The 26,073-nt window shown below is 52.2% G+C and overlaps 1 protein-coding gene across 2 annotated transcripts in view; it reads left to right on the top strand.

Annotated features, from left to right (window-relative positions):
* The first annotated feature begins 10,569 nt into the window (after positions 1-10,569).
* Adora1 (adenosine A1 receptor) overlaps positions 10,570-26,073 on the top strand; it is a 31,915-nt gene continuing 16,411 nt past the window's right edge. The window contains exons 1-2 of one of the 2 annotated variants that reach the window (XM_048809722.1): positions 10,570-10,774; positions 11,621-12,018. In XM_048809722.1, the coding sequence (XP_048665679.1) occupies positions 11,678-12,018 (341 nt within the window). In that variant the 5' untranslated portion in view covers positions 10,570-10,774; positions 11,621-11,677. Of the gene's footprint in view, positions 10,775-11,006; positions 11,288-11,620; positions 12,019-26,073 lie in introns of those variants that run through there. The other variant, XM_015483865.1, reaches the window with a different exon arrangement.

Here is a 26,073-nt window from a genome sequence, read left to right on the forward strand (position 1 = left end):
GGCGGGCGGAGTGCCCAGCTCAGGGGCAGTGACAGCTGGGCAGCATGTGGGCGGAGGAGGGGGCAGGAGGAAGGGGTGGGGGATGGTGGGTCCAGCCCTGGGGGCAGCAGCCCTAGAGGGCAGAGGACAAGGTCCAGATACAGTGGCAACTCCTCCCTCCCTACAGCTGTGGTCAGAGGTCCCAGCCTGCTCTGAAAGGCTTAGGAGCTGTGGCGTAAGTGGACATTATGAGGGAGAAGGGTGCCCCTTTTCTACCCCTTCACCCTCCTCCCCCATCCCCAGCTGTCCTCTACCTAGCCCTAAACCCAAGGCATTTGGGCCACTCCAGCAGCTGTGCCAGGCCTTTGGCTGGGTCAGGGCATGAGCAGGGGAAGCAAGCAGCTGCCACCCGTCCCCTTGCAGACGGGGAGTTGAGAACAAGGAGGTGACCAGGTTGGGGAACTCACAATCACAGGGCAGGCCACACCCCACACTTTTCTACCCAGAACTCCCACCTGCCTGCTGAAAAGCATTAGCATAAGAAAGGCCAAAGGACTATGAAACCAGTAGTGACCTCAGTACCAGTACTAGCTACCTAGCACTCAGTGCTATTGATCTTATAATGTATCCCCAGTCCTCCTGATGGCCCACCGGGGAAATAGTTGCCTTTTACCGATGAGAAAACCGAGACTTTGTTGAACAGTCCTCAAACTTACGCACTAAAAGGGAAAGAAATGAGATTTCCTGCCACATTCGCTTGGCTCTGGGGACCAAGCTCCTGTCTGACCGGACCGAGGAGCCGCAGGGAGCTGGGCGGCTCCACCACCCTCTCTGGGCTCCAGAGCTGAGCGCAGCACGAGGGGCCGGGTGGGAAGCCGAGGAAGCACAGCGTCCTTTTCCCTGGCGCCTTCTCCGGATGAAGGGCTCCCGTCCCTTTGGGCAGGTTGAGGAGGTTTGCCTGGCTCAGCCCGCGCTCTGAACCCCGGGCTCCGGGCTGGGAGATGTGTATAAGAGACAGGTACTTTACCACTGAGCTACAGCCCCAGTCCTGCTTTTGACCTTTTGGATGTTAACCTCTATGGAGTGTTTATGGCCCAGTCACAATTCCTGGTACGTCACCTGCACTGGTTCNAGCGGCGCCCGGCTGCGCGGCTGTGGCTGCCCCTGGCTCTGCGCTCAGCAGGTCCTCAAGCTCCCTCTCTCCTCCCCTCCCTCCGCCTCAGCGTCCTCCTCTGGGAAATGGGAAAACAGTTGCACTTACTCCACCAACGAGACCGTGAGAGGCAAATGAGCTCAATTAAGTGTTGTTGGATTGGGTCTTGGGCCCTGGGAGGAGATCACTCTGCCTGCTCCACTTCCCGTCCGTGTTTCTGGAACTCTACGGTGTATCAAGGAGCTATTTTAAGTCCTGGATCGAGTCGTCCAACTTTCTGGCCAGCCATGGTGGTAGAAATGGAAAAGCACTGAAGTCCGTGTCTCCCAGGGCCCCTGACCAGCCAGATGGAGTAAGTGGCTTTTTGGCAAGCAGCTGTTTGCTCTCCTGGCCTTCACCTTGGGGACCCTGGGTGGGCCCACAGAGGGCACTGACAGCCAGTCCACCCGCCACCTCTCCACCTTGACCTCAGGAAAAAGGCTTGGTGCACATTTCTTGCAAAGGTCCAGTGCTCTCTGGTAACAGGGCCTGGCTGCAGGGCAGAGGGGTCCAGGCAGATCTGAAGGGAACAGCTCTGGACTCGCATTTAGAGTCCCGCTTAAGATCAGGGACATGGGGTCAGAGAAGACTGGGGTTGAGGGAATGAGCTGAACCAGACTCGGTGGCCAAGGCCGTGTGACCCGTTTGGACTCAATGTTATGGTCGAATGCCTAGTGTTTCCACACACCTGGCTTCCATCTTTGCTGAGCCCCCTCAGGGGGAGGATTAGCTGTAGATATGTGCGTGTGAGAGGCTGACAGGCTCCCTGGGTCCCCAGCTGCTGACTGAGGAGAGGGGCCGCCCCATGCCTGTGGCCTTCTACCCAGCAGATAAAAAACTGTTCCTTCCAAGAACACTGCCCGACCCTTCCATCTCAGTCCCCACACCCTGGGACACAAGCTCCTAATTAGGGTTAGAGGAGTGAGGTGAACTGTTCACTTGATCAGGTTCCCTTTGGATTTCTTCCACTGAGTGGACTGCAGACTCTCTAAAGAGGGCTCATGGTGCAGCGGAAGAACATTGAACTGGGAATTGAGAGCCCTGAGCTCCTGTCTCAGTTTTAGTACCCGGTGGTCTGGGGCCTCCCTCCAAACCTCTCTTTTAATTGATTAAAGGGTATCATAATAGCTTTCAACCAGGCTCTGTAAAGGTACAGGAGATAAAGGTGAGAGGGGAGAAGGGGCCAGGCCCCTGCTCTCCCTTTCCTTCTATGTATATCTACCCCCAAAATGAAAATATGTTTGCACAAAAATTCATTTGTAACTTTTCATAGCATTACATATAATAGCCCCAAAGTGGAAACAACCCAAATGTCCATCAACTAAAGAATGGATAAACAAAATTGTGGTATGTCCATGGGGGGAATATTATTTAGCCATAAAAAGGAAATGAAGTGCTGACACATGGATCTACTCAGACCAAGTTTCCACATTGCGCTAAGCAGAAGCCAGTCATGAAGGACTATATATTGGATGACTCCATTGATGTGAAGTGTCCTGATCTGGCAAATCCGTGGAGACAGAAAGTAGATTAGTGCTTGCCTAGGGCTGGGTGTGGAGAGGGTTGGGAAGTGACTGCTAATGGGTACAAGTTTTTTTGTGTGTGGGGGGGAGGGAGGTGATGAAATGTTCTAAAATTATGGTGCTGGTTGTGTAACTCTGTAAATAGAGTACTCAAAACCATTGGACTGTAAGCTTTAAATGGGTGAACTTTATGATATGTAAATGATATCTCAATAAAGCTGTTAAAAAATTTTAACTGGGTGTCCTGAATTTATTCTGGTAACTGTAGTTGATGAGCATTTGGGTGCTTCTACTTTTAGGCTATTATAAATAATGCTGCTATGAACTTCTGTCCTGCTTTTCTTCCTTTTTTCCACCCAGCCCTGAGGGCCTTCTCTCCTGGAACATGCAGAAAGTGGTGGGGACATTTCTCTTTCGTGAGGGGCAAAGGCACCTCTTGATGGGTGCACAGGAAGGAGGGAGGTGCCGGGAGTCTGCATGCCAGCCTGCCTAACCTCCAACAGAAATCATCCCCTGCCTCTGTTTCCCTTCTGCCCAGTGAGGGAAGGGGAGGTGGAGGCTCACTTGCCCTTGTGCTCTCAGAGGTCGGGGTCTGAGGAGTCCAGGAAGTGGGGTGTCCGTGCTAGCTGGGCTGAGGAGGGCTGTGCAGGGTGGAGACCCTGTGGTGGCCCAGGTGCTGGTGGGTGGCAGGTGGATTGAACAGAAGCAACACACTGGCTAGAGATGGGGCTCAGAAGCCAAGATTCCATGGCTGGTGCCTTGTGGACGGGGTCAGGGCAGGGGCCTGGCCGTGGCCTTCAGAAGAGCTGGTGGACAGAAGGCTGTCCTGAACGGACATGCAGCGAGACTGGCACATTGCTGCTGGCTGTGTGTTGGGTAGAGACGGGGCTTGGGCACAAGGCCTGGGGGCCTCCCCTCAAGACTCAGTGGGGGTGAGGGGAGGTCTGGGGATGGGGAAAGCCAGGAACTTCCAGAGCCTCGTGTCCAGCCAGCTGTCAGTAACTGCTTCGGTCCCTGACGCTGGCTGGGGGTGTCTGCTCCCAGCCTCTTCCCTCGGATTCATCTCTCGTTGCCGCCGCTTCCCTCCTGGGCTGTGAGCATGCTCAGATCTCCTCTAAACCAACCTTTCCCACCCATCACAGCGCTAACCCAGAGGCACTCAGGTGCCCGTCCCTCGCCTGAAGGTTCTTTGAGTTCTCTGTTCCCTTCTTGTCACCAAATGCAACTGTGACCCCTTCATATCACCCTTTCCCCCACAAACACACCCTTTCCCTCTCCTCTGGCCACTCTCCCTCCTGGTCCTGGGGGGCACGGCCAGCTTCTTCCCAACATCCCCTGCGCAACCTCCCCTGAGTGCCTTCGTCTCTCCCAGGGCCTCCACTGCTCTGCTTGCCCTTGGCCATTTCCAGAAGCCCCGAGTGCCCGGCAGAACCCACCCTCTGTCCCCTCCACGCTTCTCCTTCACGTCTTCCTATGGTCTGCAGCATTTTGCCTTCCCCTTCTGCCCTGGCTGATGGATGGCCCCGGAGTGCTCCCCATGACATCGCCCTGACCCATCTTCTCTGTCTCCATGGCTTCCCTGCTACATAGCCTACCACCTTTGACTAAGGCTGCCTCCATCCTCCCCTCTGCTGGTTCCCTCTGCAGGGTCCCGGGATGCTCCTTCTAAACTGGCATCTTTCAGATCCTTCAGGTCACTGCTGAAAACCCTCAAAGGCTTCGGAATACCCACAGAGTAGACCGTGATGTTTGTCTAGTGATTCATACTCTTAAGAGCACTTTCAGACAAGTCAAACAGGTGATGGTCATTTCTCTTTCAGGATAAGAGAACTGAGGCTCCCGGAGTGGGGTAAGTTGTCTTTGGAGCTTTAATTGGGTTCATTGCCCATTGTAGTCCTCTCAGCCTCCCCTTAGGGCCTCCATCAGTGTGGCCCCTCGCTGTCACTATGCTACCCAGAGTCAGACTGGTGTCCCAGCCAGTCCCCTGGTCTTGCCCAAAATATAGCAGGCAGTTTCCTACCTCCCTCGCTTAGGCTAGGTGTTCTTTCTGTCTGCCCACAAAGCCCTCCCTATGCTACCCACGCTTCTCCACACAACCAGCATCCTGCCCCTCCTCAGGGCCCAGGCTAGGTGCTGCTTTCTTCCAGCCTGGGCCAGCTCAGCGTGCTCTCTCTCTTGCTTGAGGAGCCTAGAACACACACAGAACACCAAGCACTGGCTGACTGAGCAAGACTGGACACCAACCCTGCCCTCCAACCACTGACTTTGAGTTCTTGGGGAGCACCTTAGGAAAGTCCCATCTTGGTAGTAGATCCTCAGTCAATACCAGCTGAATGAATGGATGGGTGCTCTGCTTGAGATTCTCTTCCTCCCAGAAGCCCTTTCGGACCAATTGGCTCAGCCATCCCAACTACTTACTGAGCCTGACACCTTCACATCTGGGGCAGGCCTCCAGTGACCTGGGTTCCAGTTTTAGCTTTGCCACGCCTCCCCTTGAACCTCTCTCAGCCTGGGCTTCCTCATGTATGATTAAGGATTTTTAACACGGGCTTCATCACTTCCCAGTGTGTGGGGGGAGCATTCTGAGATGCTGTCTGGAGGGTTTTTTTATAAACACCAAACTCCTGTGTACCTGGGAGGGGACTTTATTGTTAGGTAAGTGTGTGCCCACTTGCGGTGGCTCCCTGGGGTGTTTGCATCCTGGACCCCTCCCCTGTGAGATGGAACTCTGTGGAAGCCAGGGACCCTAGCTTAACCCAGCTCTGAATTTAAAGAACTGCTGCTTGATCAATTCCCTGAGGAATTCCCAAGGCAGGACCAGGGCCCAGAGCATAGCCTACCTCACCTCCTAGCCCCCGCCCCAGACCTTGGCTCTGTCTGGGTCTCAGCAGTACATGGAGGAGCTGGGATAAAGCTCAGATTTTCAAGGTTTTTTTTTTTTTTCCTTTCCCCCCCAGGGCCCTCATGCATGCTAAGCAAATAATCTACCTACCACTGAGCCACATCCCAGCCCTCAAGTCTTCTCAATCCACAGAGCTAATAAAATCCATGTTCATACAAAGTCTTACACCAGAAATCCTTTTGTGAAATAGAGCAGAGCTGCTCTGCCCCAAGCAGGGGTGGCTCCCTGAGCCCTTGGGGTCCTTGATGCCTATGTCTCATTCTTGATCGTGAACTCTTTCTGGAGGTCAAGAGGGGAGGCTACTGTAATTCATAGCATAATTGTTGCCACCTCGTAATAGTTGCACCCTGTTTTTTCTATCCAAAAAATTGGTTTATAACCTTTGGTGACATAATGGTCACATGGTTCAATTCTACCTTAAATGATAAAGAGAGCAACAATGTATTCACCAGCGGCACAGGGAGGTCCATTTGCCTCCTCTGACACTGAGAGCCAAGAATTCTCAGAGCTAGAGCATTGTCAGTGTTCTTCCCAAAGCCACCTTAGGCAGTCTGTTCAGGGTACTGCAGTCCCAAGGGTAAACACACCTTAAGTGAGTGGCGTTGAGGACAGCACATCAGATAATGAAACCGGTGCAGAATCTTTGGGCTGGGAAGATTATATTTTCTAAGTCCATATTTCTCAACACTGTAGTGAATTTTCTCAAGTGTAATATTTTGACTATAATGCAGAAATGGATGACAACTAATGTGTTATTTTTTTTAAACCAGAGAAATGTTTGCTAAGCTGTCATGAAAAAATAATGTGCATTGATAAGGACTATTCAGTTTTGATGTCTATCCATGAGTATTCTGTGCATCTTAGTTTTGTGCCAAAGACAGTTTAGTAATAAATAATTTTTAAGTAATACAGGCACCATTTTGTTTTGAAAAAAGCTTCAGATAATGGTTACATCCTACCTTTTTTTGCAAAAAAAAAAAAAAGCATAAAACCTGCAACGATTATGTAGTGAAATATAGTGTGGCTTTGTTTTCTCTATATGCCCAGTGCTCAGCCCACTGTGGTATACAAAAGTGGCTTAATAACCAAGTCAGCAATATTTATTGCTGAATAGAATGAATTAATCAATGCACAAATAAATGGTTCTGGGGCCAATTATGATGAAAAAGAAATGAAAGGAACACCCTTGTTTGAGGATTTAGGAAGAGTTGTGCTGTCTGGAGGGACCTGGACTAAATGGCTCCCATATCCCATGTCCTCCTCCCACCCCACCCCCCACAAACACACAAATATAGGAACACTTAACCTGTGCTGACATTCTGCATTCTGTTCCTTCCCACAGACTCAGGATGTCCCTGTAAGAGCCCCGACCTGGGAGAAGGCAACTGGAGGGAGGGAAGAAAGAGGACGAGGCCCAGAAACCTACACAGCAAGTCTGGGGGAGGCGGAGTGGGAAAAGAGTGCCAAGGGTGGTGGGGGAGCTTAGGAAGTCAAGGCAGGGACAGACAGGTGACAGCCCTTTGGAGGAAGGGCCCCAGGCTTCCTTGCCATCCAGAATCTTTTTTTGGAGGAGGTTATAGGGAATTGAACTCAGGGGCACTCAACCACATCCCCAGCCCTACTTTGTATTTTATTTAGAGACAGGGTCTCACTGAGTTCCTTAGCACCTCGCTTTTGCTGAGGCTGGCTTTGAACTGGAGATCCTCCTGCCTCAGCCCCCTGCTGGGATTACAGGTGGCATGTGCCACCGCGCCATCGTCCTCCAGAATCTTTTTGTCCTAAATGCCTGCTCTTGCCTAACAGTTCTCCTCCTGCACTGCCCAGAAAAAGGCTGAGAAGTGAGATGGAGTCTAAAATGTTTCCTGCCTGCTTCTGGAAAGAGATGGAGAATTTCTTTTTCTTCGGGTGCTGGGGATGGAGCCCAAGGCAACATGCGCGCTAGGCAAGTGCTCTCCCACGGAGCCATATCCCCAGCCCCAGAGGAAATTCTTCAAATCTCTTCCATTTGCTGGGAGTCCCCTCAGGAGCTCAGCTAAGCCCCCTTGCTGGAGTCCTGGGGTGTGCAGGGATGACTTCAGGCTCCCGGAGAGGTCCTTCCTGACTGTCTAGTCCCATGTGGGGAGCACCAGGAAGCAGGCAGTACAGGGCTGCTCAGCAGGGTTGCCCCCCCCCCCCCAAGTGTCTTCCCCACACACCAGGTGGTGAGGCTGCTGGTGTGAGGAGCCTGAGAAAGCCAGGATGGGCCTTTGGAAGGAAAGAAATAGGTTCCAGGACCCAGAGGTAAAGGGGGTGGGCTATGCTTTCTGTGTTGTTCTCTTGCCTCCAGAGTCATATGCATAATAAAAGCTTTTCATTAGGAGTCCTTCAGGGCACTTAAACCTGGCACCTTTGAGATCCGCCCTCAACTTTAGTGCCACTGACTGTACCGAGCAGATTTCATAATTCTGAATTTTTCACTGGCTTTCCCTTTCCCCCCTGCCCCCTCTAGTAGTCCTGGTGTCTACCTGCCTTTTAGATTAAATGTCTGTGCCACATACCCTCCCCGCCAAGCCCATGGGTTAAGTCTCACAGCCCTCCTGTGAGGCGGCACTGATTGTACAGAGGAGGAAACCAAGACTCGGCTGCAGGAGGCAGGGTAAAGCATGGAGGGTCACACGGCTGTGGGCACAAGTGGACCCTGGTGTGGGGATGGTCATCTAGTTGGAGGGTCCTGGGACAGAGAGTTTGGGGCTCGGCATCAGTGCCAGTCACTTTGGCTCCACCGTCCCACCTCTCCCTTCCCACAGTGTCCTCTGCCCATGGCAGACTCTCACCTCCTCTCTTCCCCTCCTTTTCTTCCCCCACAAACCTCCTCTGCAGCCCTGATGTCTGCCCCATAAAGAACCAGGATTTGGGAGGTTTCCAGGGGGAAAGACCCAGTCTCCATCATAGCCTGGCCCTCCCAGCTTGGAATGGATTTTCCAGCCACTGGGGCAGGAAAGGATGAGAGACGTTGCTGGAATGGTGAGTAAACAGACAGAGAGAGGGAAAATGACTCCAGAGGCCACACAGTGAGTGGCAAAGCAGGGCCTAGAAGCCAGCTTTCAGCCCTGCAACTCGCAGTCAAGTGAGTGCTCTTTCCACTACACCAAATGGAGAAAGCTGTGCTCAGCTCTGACCCACCCACTTGCAGCTACAGCCTCTGGGGAGACAACGTGCTCTTCCCATAGCTGCCCTCTGAGAGGGTCCCTGTCTTGTCAGCTCTGTTCTCAAACAGGCTGGTCTGACCCTGCAGAAGGCCTGGCCTGGAAACACTGCGGGGGGAGGAGGCAGGGAGGGAAGAGAGGCGGTTTGGGGCTTATTTTCCCAGAAGTAGGGAACAGACGAATCACCTACAGGTATGACGCAAATACTTCTACTACACATTGACAATCCAGGGTGAGAACTGGGGGTGGGTGTGTGTATGTGTGTCCACGGGGCTCGGGTCCCCTTCAGAGCTGAAGATGCTGCTGAGAGTTAAGAAGAGTGACCCCTATCACCCACCCGTGACCCAAGCTGGGCCCTCCTGGGTCTTTCTGAAAGCTAGATGAGTGACCTTTCGGAAACTAAGTGAAAATTTAGGAGCAAGCCTTGAGTCACAGAGGACTTGAGTCAAAGGAAGGTTTGAGAGGCACGGGTGGGTGCAGAAGCCTGTGCTTCTGGGTAGTGGTGGGGGTGGGCTGGCCTGGGTTAGCAGTGTGAGGGAATCTGGAGGGGAGCCTTCTCCAGCCAGACTCTGGGGAATACTGCAGTTTTGTTATCTGAGGCACAGATTCCTTGCTCCCCCTGAAGGCTGAAGTGAAAGTTGTCTTTTCCACATTGGGCTTCTTCTGCCTCCAAGGAAGATTCAATTATGTTTGCTCCCTCCTCCCAGACGCCCAGGTCTCAGCCCACCCAGGTCCTCACTGCGATCCACCACAACCCCCAGCAGAAACAGCTGGCTCACCCTCATCTGGTCAGAATGCCTCTCTTGGCATCCTGAGGTCCCACATTGGGGCAGTGTGGCACTGGGAACCTCCAGCTGTACTCCCACCCTCTTAGGGTCCCTTACCAATGTGCACAAACAAGGATTTTGGAGTTTTGAATCTCTGCAGGGCACCATGATGAGCGAGGGTTTGCCTGGTTAGGTATTAGACAGCACCAATGGGCTACCTAAACTGGGACTGGCAAGAGGTGGCAGGGACAGTGGAGAGAGCAGAGTGGGGAACCAGGATCCTGAGTTTTTTTACGCTGGTCATCTTAGGATTTGTCTTGTGACCTTTTGGAAGTCCCCTCCATTCCTGAGCCTGCTTCTTTATCTGTAAATACCAGGGGACTGCACTAGATATCTTATGGCTTAGGTGTTGTGCTCTGAAGAGGGAAGAGGAGGAAAGAAATGCAGCATGGAGTGGGTGACCCCGGCAGGGATGCTCTTGGAAAGCCAGGTCACTTTCCTGAGCCTCAGCATCCTCATCTGCAAAATGGTAATTGCTAATAGGCTCTGAAAGATGGATGAGAAAGGAATTTAGTGACTCAGTACAGAGTCTTCGGAGTAATGTGTGCAGGAGGATGTGAGTTCCTAAGAATAAGCAGAGACTGGTTTAACTGGGAGAGCAGTTTGAGGATTAGGGGAGAGTGCCAGGGCTGCCAACCCATGGCCGGGCGGGGGGTTGGGGTGGAGGGGCATTCTGGAGCCCTGCAGGTGAGATGTTGCGCTGGGAGGGATGGAGGGGTCTCTGGAGACAGGACTAGGGCTCCCAGCGTGTCGCATTGAGAAAGAAGCGAGTGGTCTTTCGGTCCGGTCCCGAGACTGCGTTCCCATATCAGACCCTTCGAAAAACTCAGGTTTTCCCAGCTTTTCTCACATAGAATCACATTCTTTGTTTAGAGGAGGGGGTGGGGGAGGAGACGGAGGGAGGGGCCCGCGGGTGCCGCCGCCGCCCCCGCCCCCTCCGGTGTGCGGAGCCCGATTGTCACTCAGCTCCCGCGCCGGGGGCGAAGGAGGCGCCGGCGCCCCAATCGAGTCCCCCCTCGCTCCCATCCCCCTGGACCTAACAGGCCAGCCCTGGATTCTCCGGGCATTCCTGGAGCGAGTGGCTGCTGAAGGCGTAGAGGTGTGGGGACACTTGGACAGCAGAGTTCAGGTGGGCGGGAGCTCTGTCAGCTCTGGTGTGACCTTGGGTAAGTCTGTGCTTCAGTTCGTCCCTGAGGCTTCCAAGTGAGGGTCTAGGAGAGGGCTGAATGAAGCGCCTGGAATGCCCCCTTGGGGCAGGCGGTGGGCACGGGTTCCCGGCAGAGCTGGAGCAGGACCAGGAGAATGCTAAGAACGGGCACTGGCAATATCTCAGGTGGGTGGCCGCAGGCAGATGTGCGTGCGCGCTAGGAAGTCGGGAGCCCGCGCTCGGGCACGGTCCTGGCCTCAGTCCCTCAGCCCCACGCCTGCCACCCCAGTCCCAGGTGCGAAACAGGGGCACTACCTCTTTAAAAGCGCCCGGGGCCAGCCTCTGCCGCACCATGTGATTGCTTGAAAGGCCGGGCTGGGAGCGCTGCGGCGGGAGCCGGAGGACGATGAGCTGCCGCGCGGTGCCCAGAGCCCAGCCCTGCCTGGCGCGGCCCCGGAACTCTAGGGGGCACGGCGTGCCGGGAACTTTGGGCACCACCTCTGGGACCCCCTGCTGGCCAGCAGGCAGGATGGTGAGCTCCCCGCATCCTGTTCTGTGGACAGGGGTGGGCAGAGCGGGCAGGGGGACCCGGGCGGAGTGCGTGTGCTGGGAGCTCTCACACCTGATACAAAAGCCAGTGGCAGAGAGAGCGCTGCTATTTTAAGTTGCTGAATAGAACCTCTGGGGATGATAAAGGGAGGGGACAAAGGCTAGGCATAAAAGGGCCTGGGTACATTGGCCAGCCCGAACAGGCACTGGATGTGCCAAGTAGGGCGCATCTCTGCGGGGCAGTGGGAGTTGCGGGGCTGCCTGGCTCCCCTCCTCCTCTAGGCGGGCCTCCCCACCCCAGGCTTCCTGATTACAGGTGCCTGCCTCGTGCCCTGTGGTGCCTGTCTGCTGATGTGCCCAGCCTGTGCCGGCCATGCCGCACTCCATCTCGGCCTTCCAGGCCGCCTACATCGGAATCGAGGTGCTCATTGCTCTTGTGTCCGTGCCGGGGAATGTGCTGGTGATCTGGGCAGTGAAGGTGAACCAGGCGTTGCGGGATGCCACCTTCTGCTTCATCGTGTCTCTGGCGGTGGCTGATGTGGCAGTGGGTGCCTTGGTTATCCCACTGGCCATCCTCATCAACATTGGGCCACAGACTTACTTCCACACCTGCCTCATGGTGGCCTGTCCTGTCCTCATCCTCACCCAGAGTTCCATTCTGGCTCTGCTGGCAATTGCTGTGGACCGTTACCTCCGTGTCAAGATCCCTCTCCGGTGAGTTCACAGCAGTGAAAGGTACTGGCAGCAGCACCCCATCTGCCTGGCTTGAGGGCCATCTAGAGAGGATGAAAGGTAGAACATAAGATCCCAAGCAAGGCAGGTATTCTCTGGGTCATTGCACCCCAGCTCTCACTCTGCCTTTCTGTGTTCTGTGCCATGGTGTTAGGCTGAGCTGTGGTTGGAGAAGCACGAAGGGGTTGGATGGCTGGAGAATTGTTAACCTGATAGTGCCCAGGATCCCAGTATGGAAGATACTGCAGCCAGGGAACCCAAGGCTGCCCGTCAGACTTGAAACGGAGATGGAGGATTTGGAGGGTACACCAAGACAGGGCAGCAGTGAGTGCTGGGGGTGGGGGTACTAGTTGAATTACACCAGTCCTGGGGAAAAAGAAGAGGAAAGCTCAAAGCTAAGGTGGGGGTGAGGATGTGTGAGAGGGGCACACTAGGGCCAGCTGTGTTGCTGCTTCTCCAACCAGACCCAGGCTGTCTCCCTGAAGGCATTCTTCAGCTTTCACATTCTCCAGGTGTCTCTGTGCCAGCCGGCTCCACCCTCTGGGGCTGTCCTGCTGAACCCAGCAGTCTGATTACCTCTGTCCAACTCCCACTAATGGGATCTCTATTGCGGGCAGGAGGAGGGGAAAATGCCAGCGCCTGCTCCTAATGTTCCTCCTGTTCTGCTGCAAAACTGTCTCTCTCTCTCTCTCTCTCTCTCTCTCTCTCTGTTGGTTACAGCAGAGGCCCTTGTGCTGCTTCCAGGCTGCAGAGTGGGGAGCCTGATGGTAGCAGTCCTCAGTGTGGGTGTCCAATCTACATTGGGTCTCCCTACCCAGGCCTGCCAGACCATAATCTCGTCACCAGGCAGTGCCTGGGCCACCAAGTGCCAGCAAGTGCCTGGGCACTCTGCCAGGAACTGGCCTTGCTAGGGTACCCTTGTGTGCTTGCCCCCTCTTTACATTCTTGTAACCAATAGATTCCTTTTCTAATGGGAAACTCTGGCCATCTCCGGCACCTGCTGTCCCCAGCGTAGCTTCCTAGACGCTCATATCTGGGACATGGGGCCTCTGGTCTCACTTGGCAACTTGCCTGGGCAGGCTTGGGCACTCACCGTGCTCCCTCTGGTCACATTGTACACGTTTAACTTTTCCAAGCCTCTTTTTTGTGCTACTTTTTTTTTTTTTTTTTTCCTGTTCTCACCATGGTCCTATAAGGGAGGTAGGGCAGGAGCTGGGAAAGGGGAAGCAGGCTGGGGACTTGATCCAATCATCTTGCCCTCCTGCCCTCCTGCCTCCATGCCCAGCACCATGATACCAATCTCTCTGCCCTCTCTACCTCCCTCACCATCACCAGTTTTCTCCAGGAAGGTGGGGTAAAGACTGCTGCTCAGGGGAGACAGGAATGCAGCCCCAAGGCCCCATGAGTTCAGTCTCTGTGGGGCCTGTCCAGATGACGCTGGACGTTAGATGGGCTGACCCTTGCAGCCCGACTGTTATAACTAAGTGTGGTGCATTAGGAAATGTTTGCAGATGTAGAAAGGCCATTCCTCAATTCTGTCTGCTGTGTGGGTGCCAAGGCAGATCAAAGGCCCTGTCCTGATGTGACAGATGTCACGGACTGTAGAATGTGCCCTGCTTGCCCTGTGGGGCTGGGCCTGGGGATGGCTGTGTTCTTTTAGGGGATAGCTGCTATTGCTTTAGAGCTTGGGGTCTTGCAGGGCTGTCTTCTGAGGGCTGAGACATGGATATGCATAGAATCTAACACAGGTCTGGGCTTGAATCCTTGCTATAAATGTCTGCCTCTGTGACCTTGAGAAAGTCGCTAATTTAACCTCTTTAAACTTTAATTTCCTCATCTACAAGAGGGGACATTAATAATAGTACCTACTGCTACATTATGGGAATAATATGAACTCATACATATAAATCACTCGAGACTGGGGATGTAGCTTAGTGGTAGTATGTTTGTCTAGCAGGCTCAAGGCCCAGGGTTTGATCACAACACTGCAAAACAAAAGCAAAACCAAACAAGCAAACCCTTAGTACTATGCCTGACATATTATATGCAAGCCATAAATGGAAGGTTTATGTTAGTAGTTTTATTATCATTATGAATAGGTGGCTCAAAGTGGGACTGGATAGGAAAGCCCTGTCTCCCTACCCCAAATTCTCGTACTCTTATGCAGCAACACACACACACACACACACACACACACTCTTCCAAGGAGGTGTGAAAGTACTGTTACCTTATATCTATACCTCTTTCTTCTCCCCTGGTGAATCACTGGTGTCTCTAGGGCAGTGACCCTGGCAGTGACAACGTCTTGTCTGCTTCTATGAATTGTCCAGAATGTCCACCCAGCTCAGTGTCTAGCCCCTGGCAGACATTTCATAAATGGTGGTTGAATTGTCTGTTTCCAGAACACATTCAGGTGAGCCTCAAGCAAGCCTCTCAGGTATCTAACCTGTAGCTGTCTTGCTGTGGATTAGGTCTGCCCCCCATTCTATCTCAGGGCCTGACCATAGCTGCCCCCCCAGCTCAGCGTGGCTCTTCCACTGCTGTTCACCAGCAGTGCCTGGGAGTGCCCTATCCCATGGGGAGCAAGCAGAGCTCCTGGCAGTGGTGTTGGCCTACTCTAGATCTTTGCCTGACACTGCCCAGGTGTTGTGTAGAACATACAGTGTGCTCTGCTCCCCTCTGGGCAGCTGGAGTCAGTAAGCTGCCAGGTCTGTGAGACCCCTCTCAACCAGAGATCCCCAGGCATCCTGCTCCCTGCCCTGACATGTCAGTCAAAAGTAGATGTGGCCTTGGGCACTAAGAAATAATCCTGCCAGGCACAGGTGGGCATGTCTGGATCATCTGGGTACAGGAGTCGGTGGGTTCTTCCGGAGCAGGGCATGGGTTGGTCAGTCAGCCACAAATCTTATTTTCTTCCACTTGGCAGAAAGCCAGGGGAGAAGAGAGATTCACATCATGTGGTGTGAGCTCCATTTACAAATACAAAAAAAAAAAAAAGTTTGAGTTGTTGAATCATCAATAACCTGTGGTCATTTGCATGTGCTTTACATGTTATTTGTATAGCGCCTCCATATGTTTGGTAATCGATACCTTATTCCCCTCACTCCTACTTCTAGGGAATCTTCATCATTCATTATTTTCTCACCTAGAGATTTCTTGGTGGCATTCTGTGGCAATGTGGTGCCTACTCCAGGGACCTCCCTGACCAAAGCCTTCTCAGTGAGAAAGAGACCCTAGCAAAGGCTGCCCATGACTAGATGGGTTGGAGTAAAGTGAAGGGATGGTGGCTGTTTGGACTCAGTCAGACTTGAGTTTGAACCTTGCTGTTACCAGTTAGAAGTGCAACCTTGGACAAATTATTCAACCTCTTTCCTGCAATATGTTAAATGAAGGGATTGGATTCAAGGTCACTAAGCTCCTTTTGACTCTTAACTTTGTGGGTTCTTCCTTATCCTGATTCTTGCCAGTGCTGCTTGGGATCCTGGGAGGGCTTTTTATTGTGTTTGCAGCTCCTAGTGAGGCATAATGCTGTCTTTATATGTTCTATCCCATTTGATGTTCGTCGTCTCTCAGGAGTGGAGTTTATTGTTATCCCCATTCAATAGACAATCCTGTAGATGAACTGAGGTCTGAAGCTCTGGAGGTTCAGCGGTTTGCCCAGACAAACAGCAGAGGAGCAGAGGCAGGCTTGAACCCAGACCTATCTACAGATGCCTTTAACCTTCAGCCTCAGTTATCTTGCATCAGCCCCAGAAGCTGAAGGATTTATGGATGAGCTTCCCCCAAGCTGTCTGTGGGGTGATTTTTTTTCCACTGACTTTTGCCTATGGTCTCTGCACTCTGCTCAGCCCACATTCAGCTCCTCCTCCTTCTCCACCTTCACTCCAGTGGGCAGTTGAACCCCTGGCAACCTTGCTTCTGTCCATAGCTGGAAGCCTTCCCAACTGGGAGGCAGGGAATCAGGGAGGCTGGGCTTGCTGGGCTGAGTTTGGGCAAGGAAAGAAATCTGGTAGATGAGGGTGTGTTTGCTCTTAGGCACCAATTTAGCCCGGGATTTCTTGGCAACTAAAGTGCCTCATATGCCATTGCACCCCAGCAGGTATCTATGGCCTCTGGGTCCCAGTTGCTCTGAGGTCTCCATCTGCTTCCAGGAGAGATAGACTGTCTCTAGATCCTCTGTCTAAGGATGTATTAGTCATAGGCCTAGAGTGTCTGAGATGAAACAACGGCGGAGAAAGCCCTGGAGCCCAACCCCTCACACTTGCAGACTGACGAGGAAACCGCTCCCCAGGGAGAGTGGGAGCTCTTGCCTCCTCCCAATCCAGACTCTTGTCCTCCTACCTGTGATGTAAGAGGCTAGAGCAGGAAGAGAAATCACAAGCTGCTGGAGGTACAGAAAGAAAAATGAGTGAGATCTGCAAATCAGCCTTAGGCTTGGAGGGGGAATGTGATGGAGGGAAGTCACTTTGTGATGATGATGATGATGATGATGATGATGATGGCACTGGGGATTGAACCCATGGGAGTTTTACCACTGAGCTACACTCTCAGTCCTTTTTATTTTTTAATTTTGAGACAGGGTCTCCCTAAGTTGCCCAGGCTGGCATTGAACTTACCATCCTGCCTCAGTCTCTCAAGTATCTGGGATTATATTATAGGCTTGTGCCACCACCATTAACTGTTCACTTTGTGATTTAAAAGGCCATTTTTTTCTCTGAATTGGGGTATTCTTCGGGTGGGTTATGCCTAGGAGCACAGGTGCTGTGGAATCATCTGGATCCCTTCCCCCACGCATCAGATGGCTTATGGAAAGTCTCTGAGAGCCTAAGGGGCAACCTGGCCAGGTGTCAGCTGCTTGGAAGCAGAGAAATGGCCAAGACGCTCTGGAAACCTCCTTCTACCCGTGGGTCATAGGGGCTGCACCCTGACATTTGATGTTTGTTTCTGAGCATAAAAGCAATCCGTGTGGATAATGAGAAGTATAGAAAGAACAGGGATGATAAAATCACCAGCAATCTGCCACCTACAGAGAACTACTGTTAACATTTTGATGTTCCAGAAAATTTTCCACACACATGAATGTAGATATAGATACATTACTTTTACGTATTGACAGAATCTATCTAAAAATGGTTTTATAAGCCAGGCGTGGTGGTACATGCCTGTAATCCCAGCAGCTTGGGAGGCTGAGGCAGTAGGACTATGAGTTGAAAGCCAGCTTCAGCAACTTAGCAAGGCCCTAAACAACTCAATGAGACCCTGTTTCAAAAATAAAAACATTAAAAAATGGCTTTATATCCCTTTTCATTCACTTACCATTTCCTTGTGTCAATTAAAATTATTTTTAAGGACTTTATGATGATATAACACTGGATTGTATGATTACTTATCTTTTAGATCTCGTCTGAAATAGCTCCTCTCTAGGGAATCCTTCCCTCACCTCTCTCTGACCAGATTCATTTTCTGTTAGATGCTGGGATTGGGTTTATTCCTTCCGTGGTTTACTCCTTCCATGTTACTCATGGCCCAGGGAGTTTCTGGGCTTCATAAGGCCCACAGAGCCAAGGCCAAGTCTGCTTACATACCCATGTATCCCCCATGCCTGGTGCAGAAACTACAAACATTTCTGGAACAAATGAATATTTGAATATTGTATTTATTCATTCTTAAATTGGTGGCTATTTAGATTGTTATCATTGATTATTATTATTATTATTATTATTATTATTACCAAAAACACTTTGATGATTCCCATTGTTTGTGGGGTCAGAGTCAAGGTCAAGCACGGTGGTTTGTGCCTCCTGGTACACAGCACAGGCTCTCTGAGGATGTTCTTTTGAGACTGTTTCCCAATTCCTTTCACCCCATCACCCCAATTCCTTGCCCACACCCTCCACACTGCAAATCCCTGAGGGGCACTTGATGTTTTTCACCCCAGCTGCCCTTCGGGGCTGGGGAGGACAGGGCAGAGCAGGTCCAAGATCTGGCCCTTATTGCCTGCTCTCTGTTCCCTGAGGCCTTGGCCTCTTCTTGAGGAGAGCAGCCTCCAGACTGGAGGGCCAGTTCTTGGTTGACCCCATTTGGCAGGGGCACAGATGTATGGAGCAGAGACAAAGGAGGTTGAAGCACACACCACCTCTCCTTGGGCTGCATGAATCACTCCTTCAACCTTGGCCTTGTTAACTCAAGCCCAGGAGAGGTTGCCAGTTGAAAGGATGGAGAGTGGGGGTGGAGAAGGGGAAGGAATAGGAGGCGGGAAGGTGGGCCTTGGCACTTGTGTCTTCTTAGAAACACTGATTTGAAGGTGGGCAAGGAGATGGGCTTCCCTAACCCTGAAGGAGAAGAGGTGAGGCACCTTCTCTGTCTTGCCCCATGCCTTGACAACTTTTCTATAGTAGGAAAAGAGGTATGGGGCTGGGGACTAGTGACGCCCATTTATCTATTTCATGTGCCTGGCATGGCCTGGTAAGGGAGATTCACAGCCTGGTTTAGTCGCTACCTCTGTGAGCTCTTAGCCACTATAGAGATTATGGATGTCTGCAGACCAAGGTGGCCAAGGAGACCTTCCTGGCCCGCCTGTGGTAGGAGTAGGGGACGTAGGAGACTGGTACCTGGCAGGTTGCAGTGCTGAACCCCAATCCACATTCACTATCTAAAGCCCAAGTCACGAGGGAGAGGCTCTTGGGGACTGTCTTCCTGCTACCTGCTCCAGAATTTCTCTGCCTTTTGGGAAAAGAGGGTAACTGATCACCTTCGCTTATCCCCACCCAAGACCTATTGTAGACAGATCTATTTGTTCATTCATTTGAAAAGTATTTTTTTGAGTGCCACATATGTGCTGGGCACTGGTATGGATCCTTGGGAGTCATTCCTTAACAAAACAGATCCTCGTGGAGCCTGCCTTGTCACGGGCTGGGGGACAGATGCCAAATAATAAACACAATGCTTAAATTATGTAGAATGCTAGAAGGTTGGGGTATTGAAACAGGCAAGAAGAGCAGGGAAAATGGGATTGGGAGTGCAAGGCCAGGGGGGAGAAAGGGTTGCCACTTTAAATAGGATGGTCAGGGAGGCTCCATGGAGAAGGTACCATTTGAGCAAAACCTGGAAGGTGAGGGCATAGGCCATGCGGACATCAGGAGAATGTGCCTGGCGGGAGAGATAGCTAGAACAAAGGCCCTAGGGTAGGAATGTACTTGAAGTGTTCGGTGACCAGCATGGAGTCCTGTGCCTCTGGAATGGGGTGATAAAAGAGGAGAGTGGCTGAAGATAATGAGCCATTGGTTGGCCCACATACGACCTGGAGGCCTCTGGAAGGGCGTGGGCTTTTATTACGAGGGAAATGGGAGCCATGGCAAGGCTTAGAGCAGAGAAGGGGCAGGGTCTGCCCTAGGTTTTAGAGGATTGCTGCTCTGCTAAGAACATGCTCAGGGCAGAGGAGCAAGCAGGAGACCAGCGAGGAGCCATTACAGCCACTACAGACAATGGGGGCTTGAATCTGAATCATGGCAGAGGAGGTGGTAGTAAGTGGTTAATTCTGGATGTGAATTTTTAAATTTTACCTTTTTATTGAAGTGAGATTTTCATGCAGTAATGTAAATGTACATACATCTTAAGTGTGTAGCTCAATGATTTTTTGTTATATGGATATACCTATATAGCCACCACTGGATTAATACTTACAATATATTCTATACCCAAAAGGGTCCCTTGTGCCCCTTTCAGTCAGCGCTCTCCAAAGGGTAGGCACTATTCTGACATTTATTCCCATAGATCGATTTTGCCTGTTATGAACATTTATAAATGGAATTGAGCAGCAGGTACCCTTCTGTGTCTGGCTCCTGAAGCCCAAATTTAGGGCTGAGACTCATCCCTGTTATGTGAAACAGCAGGCTTCTCCACCCCACTCCTGCTAGAATTCAGCATATGAATGCACTATGATTTGTTTAAATGCTGGATCTATTTTGAAGAAAGAGCCAGAGACTTTGCTTCTGGCTTGGATGTGGGAACGAACCTATAGATTGAATATGAGAAAGAAGAGTCAACGTGACCACTTTCAATCTGAAGCAACTGGGAGGATGGAGTTGGCATCATCCAAGATGAGAAAGGCTGCAGATGGTGCAGGTTTGGGAAGCAAGCAAAGGAGTTCAGACTTAGCTATGTTGCACTTGGAGTCTCACAGATCCCTTAGTGGTGTGTTGAGCAGACAGTGGGATATAGGAGGAGAGAATTCAGGAGAGAGGCCTGGGCTGGGGGATATAAATGCAAGAGCCACTAACATGTACCTGGGGTTGAAATTCACAAGGCTGGGTGAGATCCCCAAAGAGACACAGTACAGATGAAGAAGAGAACCAAGGACCAGGCATTGAGAAGTTGGCAGGAAGAGGATGCCCCAACACATTGAAGACGAACCCCAGATGTAGGAGGAAACCCCAGAGACAAGTGTGGTCCTGGAAGCCAAGTGCAGAAAGTACATCAAAATGGCGTGAGAACTCAGCTATTTCCAATGCCACCAACAGGGAAGTGAGATGAGGACTCAGAGGTACCACTGAGGGAGGCCAGGCCATGAGTGACTTAGATAAGGGCAATGTCAATGTCAATGCGTGTGAGGGCCACAAAGTCTGATTGGAGAAGGTTCAGGAGAGATGAGGAATAGATTGAAGGCCACTGGTTTAGATGACTGTCTCAAGGAACTTCGTTGTAGAGAGCCAAGTATCAGGGCAGTGGCAGTCAGGACCAGTGGGGAGCAAGCATTTTTCTTTGTGTTTTGTTTTTTTTTTTAAAGATAGAAGAGTGTTTCATATGTTTGTGTGCTGGCTGAAATATCCAGAGGACAGTGGAACACTAATGATGGAGCAATAGAGAATTTCTAGAGTGACGTGTAACCTAGCAGGGTGGGGAGCTAAGGTGTACATGGTGGGGTTGGCCTTGGATGGACCCCAGAGGCTCTTCTGTGTGCATAAGTCGAGGTGCAGATGCTGGAGGTGAAGTTCTCTTCTGACTGTTGTGGCTTCCTCAGTGAAGAGGGAAGCAGGGTCATCAGCTGAGAGGGAGGGTGCCGAAGGAGGTATTGGGGGGAGGAGCAAGTGTGAAATAATTCTGTAGGAAGTGGGGAGTGACTAGTCTCGGGACATCTACTCTAATTGGGCGCAGCATGAAGGGCCCACCTGAAGCTCACAGCGGTGAGTTGGAAGTGAGACTCAGCCACACGGCTGTGTGTTTATCACCGGCCATGTTCAACTATGCAGGTGCAGGCGTGGAGAGGGCAGGGGGCTCGTCCATCCTTTGTCGGTTCAGAAGTACCAGATTCCTGCTGCCGTTAGGTATCTTATCATGGTCTAGAAGTTGGCTTTGGTCCCTGCATTCATGGAACTTAAAGACTAGTTAAGAGACAGTAAATAGACCTGTCAACAAGCAGGTAGGCACAATTATCATTTGGGAAGAATTTGAGGGAGGAAACCACCTTGGTATTCTCTGTGTCAGTTCTTTGCTGGTGTCTCCAAAACCCTCTGTTGACATCCGGAGGGACCCATAAGGGCTCAGGGCTTAGGTAGGGCCTTGTAGGCCATGTGGTTCATGGTGAAGAGTTTAGATTTTATTCTAAGTGTACTGAAGCCTCTGAGTGGTTTAAGCAGGGAATGTCATAATTCAAATTACATTTTAAAAAGGCCAAAATTCCTTAACAAAATATTAGCAAATTAAATCAAGTGATATAAAAATGATAATATATCACCACCAAAATGGCTCTTCCGTGTATGCAAGAGTGACTTCACATTTGAAAAAAAATCAATCAGGGTAATTCACCGCATTCGCATGAGAAGATCAGCCTGCCCGTGTGTGAGGACTGACCGCAGCGGCTAGGAGAGGACCAGAGGGAGGTGAGTTGGGACTGGGGCAGCAGGGGGGGGGGGCAGTAGCGAGTGACAGAGATGGAGAGGACAGGCAAGGTTTCATACGTGGTAGAGTGAGAGCCAGCTGGGAATGAATGCACTGGCTGTGCGGAGCAGGGAAGGACTCACAGGTGACTCTCTGGTTAGTGGGACGGCCCCTGGTGGAGGATGGTGCCATTTCTGGAGATGGGGAAGGAAGAAGAAATTGAGAGATTTGGAACCTGTGAGGTTCACAATGGAGGTGAGGTGACGGCAGGGTCACTGGCGGTCGTCTTCCTTCCTTCTCCTGCGGGGTCGGGCAGATGGACCCCTCCTGCCTCACATGGTCTCAAGGACAGTGTCCTTCCAACCTCCAGCAACCTTCCTGGGCACCTCCAGCTGTTCCATCTGCTCTCCTCCCCCTCACTTCTCAGGAGGCCATTGGCTTCCTTAGACTGGGGTGGGAGGTCAGGATGTGTGACTCTGGGCTCCACCAAACAAAGGAGACTGCAGAGTTGGGGGTCCTGCCCTCTGAGGGGCTCCAATCAGCCTGGGAGACAGTGGTTTCTGGGACAGCGAGGGCCCACTCCCTAACCCAAGCCTCCACTCATCCTCAGTAGCCCAGTCCTGGACAGTGTGCCTCATTTCCTCCTGTCCCTGGAACCCACCTGATGGCCTGCGTTGGGGGTTGTGTTGACCCCTGTACAGTGGTTGTCCCTCCCAGCAATCAAGGTCCCCTCACAGCTGCCATGGGACACTGAGTGGCCAAGTTTCTGCTAGTGTAGCAGAGAGGGTGGTCTGGCACTAAGCAGGCAGCTGGAACACCGGCCCTAGTCCATCCCAACGGCATGGCAGGCAGCATGGGGACCCCAAGCCTGGCCTGGGGACACGCTGTGTCCCTGTCACTCCGGCCTCCTTGTAAGCAGCCCTTTCACACAGAAACCACCTCCTTTGCCTTGTGGAGCAGAGAGCTTTGCAGTGCAGTTGGCAGCAGTGGCGTGGGCACCGCCTGCTCTCACTGCCTCCTGGCTCCCAGTTCTCAGCTCCCCGCCCCTGGCCAAGAGCGGCTTCCCAGCCCTTTCTCTGTCCCCATGGAACCCAGGGCTCTGGCAGGCAGGACCAGTAGCTCCCCAGAGATCCTCCTGGGGACAGGAGAGAGGAAGGTCTGTTTAAGAAAACTCCTGTACTCAGATATTTTTAATGATCTGCCTTCCAGAAAAAGCATCTCCCTCCCCCTGTCTTACGAGGGTGTCTAAGTGACATGAGGAGTAAGAGCAGTCTCTCCAGACAGACAGACCTGCAGCAAAATCCTACTTCAGGCACTTAGAGCTGTGTTCTCTCGGATAAGTTACTTAGCACTGTGTGCTTCCATTTCCTCTTCCGTAAAATAGGTTTCTTAATACTTCCTTTCCTCGGCCTGCGGTGAAGCTTAGAGATGATGATGTCCAGGGGCTAGTGCATAGTAGGCGCTCAGTACAGGGGCCCTTACTATTGTTAAATAATGCAAAGCTTATTTTTTATTTACCATTTGATGTTCTGTGACTCAACGTTATGTGGCTGTTGTGATCCCCCTGGGTTCAGGTCAGTGTCAAAACAAGGTTGCGTGCACTAGAAGGCTGGGTGGGGTCCGTCCCACTGTCCTGCTCACCAGGGCCAGCGGTTAACACATACCTGGCTGGCACTTAGTAAGTATCTTAATTAATGCAGGAAGGAGAAGAGGCTCATCTGGAGGAGGGAGGTAGTAGAGGGGAAGAATGGGGCCAGGTCGGAAAGTCAGTTGGGTCTTCACATTTGCCCACACGAGGCAAGGGCAGGTGACGAAAGGCCACTCGGTGAACATGTCCCTGTGAGTTAGAGGTTGGAGTACAGAAGGCGAAGGGCTCCCCAGGCTCACCCAGCCAGCTAGAGGGTGAGGATCCTGGCCTCCTGGTCCCCAGCTCAGCTTCCCCGTCCCCTGTCATCCCATGATGACTGTTTGTATGAGGCAAAGGGTGGTGAGGGTCCTCTGCCCTCCCCGGTGCCCTCGTGCCCCCAGGAACTTATCCTGGGCAGCTTCTATGGGTGCGGGCCTCTGAGGTTGCTGAAGCAAGCGCTCCCTTGGGGTCTGGCAGCTCTAACTTGTCTTGGGCAGGAAATCATTCAGTGTGTTTGGGGACTGGCTGGGCTCCACAGACACACCTGCCAATGGTCCCCTATAAACAACAGTGCCCCACCCCCGCATTAGGGACTGTGATACAGCAAGGCAGACAGGGTGCAGGGCACTGTCGGCCCCCAGGGCTGACTGCAGTCTGGGAGCAAGGGGTGTGCAGGTATGAAGCCCCACCATCACCCCCACCTCTGACTACTCCCAGGTGTGTGTTCACACAGGCTCACGTGAGCGTATGTGAGAGTGCACACATGCATGTGCAGGGGGCTACTGCTGTTGGTTTTATGTCAAAGAGTAACTCTAGGCTTCTAGGCCGCCTGTTCAGCTGTTCACCCACTTCTCTGCCCACCCAGTAACTTGCTCCCTCATTTCCAGGGTCCCAACAAGAGTCCCTGCCAAGCCAATTTGCTTGTGCCCACCCAGCGCTCACCCTCCTCCCTGACACAGAGACACAGTTTGCATGTCCAAGTCCATGAGTACTTCTGATGACTCCAGTCCTGTCCTCAAGGGCCCAGGCCCTAAGTCTAATAGAGGAGACTGACAGGTGCTAGCAGGAGGCACACAGGCCAGTCGGATGCTCAGTCCCACGCCTCCTTCTACCTGTGATCCAGGCTCACTTCCCTGTCCCCTGGCCAGCCACTTCTTAGCCTATCCAGGCCTTGGAGTTGAGAAGAATGAGAAAAGTCTAATTCCTCCTCCTTCTTGAACATGCGCCTCCTCTAGGAAGCCCTCCTGGTTTGTCTTGAAGTTCCCACTCCTCCCTGTGCTCCTCTTTAACACAGCTCTTCCTGCCAGGGACAGTGGTGCACGCCTGTAATCCCAGCTACTCTCGAGAGGCTGAGGCAGGAGGATTGCAAGTTTAAACTCAGCCTGGGCAATTTAGCAAGATCCTGTCCCAGCGTAAAATAAAAGGGCTGGGGATATAGCTCAGGGGTAGAGCACACCTGGGTTCCATCTCCAGTACCAGAAACAAAACAAAACGAACAAGAAAAAAAACATGCCTCTCTCAAACTGAGCTGACCTGTGAGCCATGTGAGCTATTCATCTCCGAATCCAGTCGGTTGCTTAGTGCGTTTGGTATTCAGTGAATCCCTGAGTGATATAGGGTGGCTCTCAGCACCCAGGACTTGCTGGGCCCGTGCAGAACACTTGCATGAATGGTCTTGTTTCAGTCCTTGCACAATTTTATGAAGAGGCACTAGAAGTATTTTATATGAATAGTATAACATATCCCCGTTTCCACACATAAATCTGAGGCCCAGGGAGGTTTAACAACTCGCTAACGGTAACGCTGCTGAGTGTGACCAGAATTGGCGAATGAATAACTGCGTGATTGAATGAAAGAACCTGTATTTGAGCCTTGACTTCAACACTTGCTGGGCGACCTTGGGTAAATCACTCACCTCCTTGGGTCTTGGATCTGTGTTTATACAATGGGCATAATTCCAATCCCTGCCACTAAGAGTTGTCTGGGAACAGGAAGGAAGGGTGAATGGCCTCCCTGTTCAGCACTGGCTCTGGGGGGGTGTGTGTTTGGGGGTGGGGTGGGGGGTATGAATCCGGCCTGCAGCCCAGGCACTGCCTATGGGCTGGCCTGATGGCCTGGCACTGAGGGGACAGCAGGAGCTGATGTGGGCCACAGGACTGGGGACATGTGAGTGGAGGAGAGACCTGAAAGACAGAGGAGCTCTTCTGGGAAGATAGGAGGGGAGGGTCCGGAAGCAGATGGCGCTGCCTGCTTGGCAGGGGAGTCGGTGTTTGAGGAGAAAGCTCTTCCCTCGCGTGCCACGCTGCTCACCACCTGTGGCAGCTGTGGACGGCTCCCAGCTGCAGGGAGAGGAGCCATCACGACCAGTGAGCATGGGACCTACAGAAGGACAGTCCTGCCCCGGCGACCTGCACACAGGAGCAGGAGACTGCTGGGTGGGGAGGGCGCCACTGTGGTGGCCAGGGCAGGCTGGCACTATGCTGTCAAGGACCCTGCAGCTCCGGGACCTCTGTGTAGGGGCTGGGTGTGAGGAG

Source organism: Marmota marmota, unplaced genomic scaffold (assembly GCF_001458135.2).
Source record: "Marmota marmota marmota unplaced genomic scaffold, marMar, whole genome shotgun sequence".
Taxonomy (NCBI): domain Eukaryota; kingdom Metazoa; phylum Chordata; class Mammalia; order Rodentia; family Sciuridae; genus Marmota; species Marmota marmota.